Below are 6,820 nucleotides of genomic sequence, written 5' to 3'. Positions count from 1 at the left end.
TTGGGTGCTGCAGCTGCAGGAACCGTAGATCCCACCGTCGGGGCTTCTACACCCGCCGTGCAGTCAGAGGTGTAACGCGTAGAGGGGTGTTTTTACTGTAAAAGCTATTGTGTATGTTAATCGTATGAAAATATTGAATCGAGAGTCAGATGTTGCTTGGGTTCGGTACTGGATCATTAAAAAGTTTGGGGAGGGCTTCCCTGGTGGCGCAGCGGTTAAGAATCCACCTGCCAATGCAAGGGACACGGGTTCGAGCCCTGGCCCGGGAAGATCCCACATGACGCGGAGCAACTAAGCTCGTGCGCCACAGCTACTAAGCCTGAGTTCTAGAGCCCACGAGCCACAACTACTGACCCCGCGTGTCACGACTACTGAAGCCCGCGTGCCTAGAGCCCATGCTCTGCAACAAGAGAAGCCACGACAATGAGAAGCCCACGCACCGCAACGAAGAGTAGCCCCCGCTCGCCGCAACTAGAGAAAGCCCGCGCGCAGCAACGAAGACCCAGTGCAGCCAAAAAAAAAAAAAAAGTTTGGGGAACCAGTGATATATCCGAGGGGTCCAGCAACTGCAGCTGAGGGCCCAGAGGGCAGGGTGGGCTGGGACGCCCTCCGGCTTCCATCCAAGCAGTCAGCCCTGCTTCGGGTCCCATGCCCCTGGGTGACAGAGCCCAGGGCCAGGGTGGGGCGGAGGCTGCGCGAGTTCCCGCGTGTGGAGAGGTGGGGGGAGGTAGGGCTGCGTCAGGTGGCTGTAGCGGGCAGAAGTCGGGTGCTGGGGAGGGTCATGCGTGTGACATACAGGTGGACTCAGTCACCTCGTCAGCCCAGTCAGGATCCCGGCCCCGACCTCTGTCCAGACACGCCCACACAGGGGCCATAAAGCCTCGAGAGAGAGGAGAGGGCAGGGAGAACGAGGACCGGACGTCTGGATCCCTGGGCCGCTGGCTAGCTGGGTCTGCAGCTGCAGGTCCCCCAGAGCGCTGTCTACACTGAGGAGGGGACCCCAGCATGAGGAGGTAATGCCCAGCGCCTGCAAACCCGGGTCCCCACCCAAACACCCCACCCACAGCTTTGCTGTGTGGTCACTTGGGTCCAGGAGCCCTGGACTCAGGGAACAGCCCCTGGGGCACCTGGGTCCCCAGTGCAGGCCGGTTTCAGAAGGGAGTCGGGGCTCTGTCTGCAAACCAGTGTCTGGCTGGTTCCCAGGAGCGCCGGCTCCTCCCGGGTGTTAAGGGCTTGGGGACAGAACTCTTCCTCCCGAGTCCTCCAGAATGATTGTAGCCCCTGGGCTCCAGCTCCAAAGGCCACCCCTGTGGCTCCCGAGAGAGACCACTGTCCCTTGGGGTCCCTTGACCCTGTGGAGAGTCACCCGGGAGCCCCTGGAAGCGGGTGGGAGGCACCAGGGCCAAAGAAGGCAGGTCTGTGACTGACGAAATGAAAGTGGGGGTCAAGACGCTGAGCCGGGGCTGGAGGCTGGGGGGCGATGCGGGCAGGGCAGCTGGAGCCCAAGGGGTCGTCACCCCGGGAGCTGGGGTGTGAGCCCCAGGGAAGCACTGGGGCTCCTCCAGGACCCTGAGGTCAGAGGCCATTTCTCCTGAGGGGGGTCTCCCTCCGCCCCCTCCACCTGTGGCAGGGGTGGGGGGCCCCTCCCCCTCTAAGCCAGCGCTCTCCCCGGCCCTCCTGTCCTGGGGGTTTCTCCTAGGGACCCCAGCGTGGGCCAGGGGCGGGCTGATCAGTGACATGGGGACCTCTTGGTGTCCAGAGCCTCTGTCTGGGGAGAGGCAGGGTAGCTGACCAGACTGGGCCAGTGCCCTGCAGTCCAGGGCAGGCCCCTGCCCTTTGCCCCCTGGGAGTGCAAGGGAACCTCCACCCCAAAGTGCTGAGTCACCGGGAGGAGCGAAGGTCTTTGTGGGGCTGGAATCGGGGCATCAGGCAGGAAGCCTTGATGGGCCGCCCCTGGCCCCTCCCCCCCAGCCACGTGCTCCCAGCCCGGCCCAGCTGCGGAGCAGAAACTTTCCTGCCCACGGACTGACACTGCCGAGAGATAGATGCACTGAGGCGTGTCAAACATTCTGAGTTTATTTAAGCAAAACTCGATTGAAATCGGGGCGGCATCCAATCTAGCAGACAGAAAGGAGCTCCAAGGAGCTGGACAGAGTGAAAGGCTTCTACAGGCCGGGGGTGGGGAGGTGGGGTGAACAAGGAAGTTCCTGTAAGCGAAGGGCGCTGGTTGTGGTCGGGTCACCTTCCTTCAGGGGAAGGCAGGGCCGCGAGTGCCGCCTGGCGGTTCCGGATTGTCTGGCTCAGGATATTCCATCGCGGGGAGGGAGGGGGGGGAGGGGGGGGAGGGGAGGGAGGGGAGGGGAAGGGAGGGGAGGGGAGGGAGGGGAGGGGAGGGGAGGGGAGGGGAGGGAGGGGAGGGGAGGGGAGGGGAGGGGAGGGAGGGGAGGGAGGGGAGGGGAGGGGAGGGGAGGGCAGCGCCCACCCGGTACTGAGGCCTCAGTTTGGTGATGAAGGCTCTCAGCCCAGCAACTCCACTGGGGGCCTGTTGTCTTGTATTTTAATAATGCAAAAGACACGGGGCACATGCACACCACACACGCGCACGCTACGCACACCCACACCACGCACACGGCAATGCACACGCACAGGCACGGGCGGGTACCGTAACCCAACGCCACGCATCCCCGCCGCAGTCAGCCCCGGCCGTCCTCTGCTCTCCCGACCCGGTCTGTCTTGGGTGAGGCCTCCTCGCTGCTGAGTCCCTTAGTCGCCTTCTGTCCTGTGCGTCCCTCCACACTTCCTGCCTTCGGCCATTGCTCCTCAGAGCCCCTGCTTGGGCTGGGTCCTCGAGCTCCTTGAGGTCAGGCTAGACGTGTCCCGGCGGAGCACCCCATCTTCCCCGCCCCTCCTGGGCTTCCCGCCCAGGTAACGGCCCCGGCGTCCACCCACGGCTCTGGGACAGAGCGAAGTGCTACCTGCCTCTGAGGAGCCACGGGCACAGCCTCAGGGCTGCTGCGGGCTTGAGCGCCTGCCAGCTGAGGCCCAAGCCCGCGCCCCATCAGTGCTACAGCCCCACTGCGCCAGGCCCCGACGGTGCGGCCGGCACAGGCCGCGGAGCCAGAGGCAACGCTGGGACCACCAGATCCACGCGGTAACCCGGGCCTGCAGGGTGGGGTCCGAGGGCCCGGGAGCAGGTGTGGGCCTGTGGAGGCCCCATCTCTGTGCCTGCGTGGCCTGCTCTGTGACGTGGGGGACAGTAAACCACCTGTGGACCTGATCAGGACCCGGCCCTTGGCCCCCCTGGCTGGACCATCGCCAGCCCTGCCAGGCGTCATGTCTGGAGGTCGCGGGGCAGAGGCAGAGCCTTGCCTGTCTCTCACTCTCCTCCCTGGTCCCCCAGGCTTCTCCTGATCACCAGCCTGGGTGCTGTGTTTCTGCTACAGGCGAGCTCAGCATGGACCCCCCAGGTACGTGCGGGGTCCTCACCCAGCCGCCCCGTGGCTTCCGCCCTCAGCCCCACCAGCAGGGGGTGGAGAAAGGCACCAGCTGGCCTAGGGCAGGGGAGGCGTGGCACCCATGGGATTGCAGGTCCTGTGCACCGGGCGGGCCCGTGGGCACTGGGGGGACCCTCAGGATGAGGGGAGCGGCCCCTCTGCGGGGTCTGATGGACAAGCCACAACCACCCCAGGTGAGCCAGGTGGAGGAGGGGGCCTGATGACGCTCACCTGTGCTGTGAAGCCCAGGGCACTTCCACATGCAGGGCTGCCCAGGGGCCAGGACTGTGCTGGGGCCGTGTTCTTCACCAGCCGTACACCCTGGGAGTGCCAGGCGAAGACGGAGACACAGGAGGACCAGCACAGCTGTCCCACAGCTGCTGGGCACCGGTCACTGGGCTGGGTCACCCGTTTCATTTGCTCCCCTGCCCCACTGGCCCCGCAAGGAAGTACGGGCAGAGGAACCGGCCCCCCTTCCTCAGGCCCCCAGGGGACAGGTGGTGCAAGTACAGACCCCATGCTGTCCCCAAGTCTCCCCCAAAGCCACATGTACTCCAGCCAGTCCCCAGAGGAGGACCCTTGGAGGACCACACTGAGCCTCACTTGCGACCTCTCTCTCCCAGGTCCTCGTCCAGACCAAAGGCAAAGCCGGGGCTGAGCAGGGCACAGAGGAGTGAGTGCCCCCGGCAGCCTCTTGCGCCTTTCCCTGTGCCCCCTTCGGGCCTGCCTTGAGCTGGGGGCCTTCATGCATGGAGGGGGGATCCTGTCCAGCAGCTTTGGGGAGGGGAGGCACGGGAGCCCCTGAGATCCGTGAGCAACCGAGCAGAGCGCGGGGCCTGGAGGATCCAGTCCCCCCTCCTGCCCCGCCCAGCTCCCCTGCTCCCCCGTAGCCTCCAGGGTGGCTCCCGCCCGGGGTGGCCAAGGCAGCAGACTGAGCCAGCCGTGCCCCCTTCCGCTACCCATGTGAGACGGCCGGCCAGGCAGGAGGACGCAGCACCACCTGTAGACTGGGCTCCGCTGACCTCTGCACAGGAGGGAGCCCCGGCCAAGCCCATGGAGCCTTCTCAAGGCCTCCCCTTCGGGGACCTTCCCGGGCCCGACGTCGGCACGCCTGGCCCGAGGGTCTGGGTTGGGGGTTGGGCAGGGGTGTCGTCCTGGGGTCTCCCGCTGCACACAGTGACCTGACCCAGACGCTCTTGCTACAGGGCCTGGGGCGCCCGAGCGGTGGAGCCTCCGGAGAAGGACAGCCAGCTCATGTGGTTCCTCATGGCACCAAAGCTCTTGGCCACCACCGGGGAGAAGCGGCAAGGTCAGGGCAGGCACTGTCCCCTGGGGAGAGGGGCGCAAGTTCATGGCAGGGGGCTCGCAAGGGGCCGACTTGGATGAGTGAAGCCTCGGGAGGGAAACTGAGGCCACACTTCCCTGTGTCTGTCCCTAGGTGCCGAGGCCCTGGCAGAGACCGAGGACACCCTGGGCCGTGTCCCAAGCCCCAGGTGGGGCCCTGAGCCTGACCATGACAGCCTGCACCACAACTGGCCCGAGGAGGCCCAGGGGGAGGCAAGGCCCTGGGCTCGGGTGCTGCCACCTCAGCAGGTGCTTCAAGGGCCAGAGGAGGACCGAGACCACATCTACCATCCCAAGGAGGAGCCCTGGGAGCCTTGACCCCCCCACAGCTGCAAAAATAAACCCTGCAAAGAGGCGGCGGCCACATATGTCTTCAAGAACAGTGATTGTGGACCCCACCTGCTCTGTCTGGGAGAAGGGGGGCCACAGGCTGGCCCCGGGCAGCCCCAGGCTGACGCTTGGCTCCTTGCACCCAGCGCCCATGCGCTGGGAGCTGTCTGCTTCCCCCAGGCCTCCTCATGTGCTGGGGTGCGGACGGAGCTACTCTGGGCTCCCCGTGGACAGGACTGGAGAATGGAAAGGACTCAGGAGCAGGGAGCCCAGTCGCTGACTGCTCGGGGACGGGGGGGCAAGTGGACAGGTGCTCAGGGGGACGGGGGACAAGTGGACAGGTGCTCGGGGACGGGGGGGCAAGTGGACAGGTGCTCAGGGGGACAGGGGACAAGTGGACGTGCTCAGGGGGACGGCAGGCAGGTGCACAGGTGAGTGGGGGTGGACTTGGGCCCAGCCTTTCTGTCCTCATTTTCTGGGCAGTTGCCGGCGCTCTCTGAGGTGACCAGTCCTCTGACACGGCCTGGCTCAGCAGGCCTGATGTTGCAGACGCAGGTATAGGGTCACTGGAATTTTCCACAAGTTGTACATGTGCTGGGGTGTGTGCAAGTGCAGGCGGGGTTTCTGTGTGGCAGTCGCGCTCCGGCATCGGGCGGGAAGCACTTGGTACCTGAAACTTCCCTGCCGCCCAGACTGAGCCTGCTGGGGGCTAAGACAGAACGAGGCTCCCGGCTGCTCCAGAGGCCGTGGGTCTGTCCTGGGGACCTCGCGTGCCCTACAGCTCCTATGTCACCCCACGGGTCCCAAGCTCCTGGAGGCCTCAAATGGCAGCCTCACCCCAAGATGCGCTGCTCAGAGGCGTACATGCCTCCCAGCTTCGAGGCCCCACAGACAGAAGCTCTTTTGCCCCCAGTACCAACGAGGAGACTGAGGCCCCGGCGGTGACCTGCTCAGACCTGAGGTCGATGGTGGCCACGGCCCTGGGCAGCCCAGGGTGGTGTTCGTGGCCAAGTCTCTCTCCAGCCCTGCTGGAGCCAGGTCCCCAGTGGGCACTGCCTGCCCCGAGGGCACAGCCGGAGACCCACAGGAGCAGGGGACTTGGGGGTGAGCAGGAGACACTGGCAGAGGCCACAGGCCAGCTCAGCCCCCTGTGACCCCCGCCCCCCAAACTCCCAGGCGCACTGCCGCTGCTCACCCCTTCTACAGAGGGTGCTGAGCGTGGATCCCCTGCCTCTGCTCCCCGGCGTCACTAGGCAGTACTGCTTCTGCAGAGTGACCGCTGCTGGGTGAGGCATCCAGGCAGGGAATAAGACACCTGAGGTGCTTCCCGGGAGCCGCAGCCCTGGCTCCCCTGATGTAGTGTTCCTGCCGGGGACCCGGGATGCTGCACCTGCGTCTGGGGGCACAGGCTCTTGGCCAGGCAGTGCCCAGCGACCCTCATCCCCACACACCTGAGCCACAGGGCAAATGTGACCCACCACACCTGTGGAACGTTCTTCCTCAGTGGATGGCTGGCAAGGGTGGTCTGTGCTCTTCCCTGAGTCTGAGCATTGGGCTGAACCCAAGACCCTTCTGGTGGGCACTGGGGCCCCCCAGCAAGAGCCTGGACTAGTGGAAAGTACTGTCATACTGTGACTTACAATCAGAAATGT

At 65.4% G+C, this 6,820-nt stretch overlaps 1 protein-coding gene across 1 annotated transcript; it reads left to right on the top strand.

The window, feature by feature from the left end:
* The first annotated feature begins 866 nt into the window (after nucleotides 1-866).
* PRAP1 (proline rich acidic protein 1) lies at nucleotides 867-5,202 on the top strand. The gene is made up of 5 exons (XM_060033816.1): nucleotides 867-1,013; nucleotides 3,401-3,467; nucleotides 4,118-4,167; nucleotides 4,700-4,803; nucleotides 4,933-5,202. The coding sequence occupies exons 1-5, from the start codon at nucleotides 1,006-1,008 to the stop codon at nucleotides 5,154-5,156; spliced, it is 453 nt and encodes a 150-aa protein (XP_059889799.1). The 5' UTR covers nucleotides 867-1,005; the 3' UTR covers nucleotides 5,157-5,202.
* Nucleotides 5,203-6,820: the final 1,618 nt, after the last annotated feature.

This window comes from Delphinus delphis, chromosome 16 (assembly GCF_949987515.2).
Source record: "Delphinus delphis chromosome 16, mDelDel1.2, whole genome shotgun sequence".
NCBI classification, from domain to species: Eukaryota; Metazoa; Chordata; class Mammalia; order Artiodactyla; family Delphinidae; genus Delphinus; species Delphinus delphis.
This window is presented reverse-complemented; position numbering and strand designations above follow the sequence as displayed.

What these genes read in the sequence shown, in the direction of transcription:
- PRAP1 (XM_060033816.1), top strand. An exon ending in GCTCAGCATGGACCCCCCAG is followed by an intron (nt 3,468 to 4,117) that starts GTACGTGCGGGG and finishes TCTCTCTCCCAG; the next exon opens with GTCCTCGTCCAGACCAAAGG. An exon ending in GCTGAGCAGGGCACAGAGGA is followed by an intron (nt 4,168 to 4,699) that starts GTGAGTGCCCCC and finishes CTCTTGCTACAG; the next exon opens with GGCCTGGGGCGCCCGAGCGG.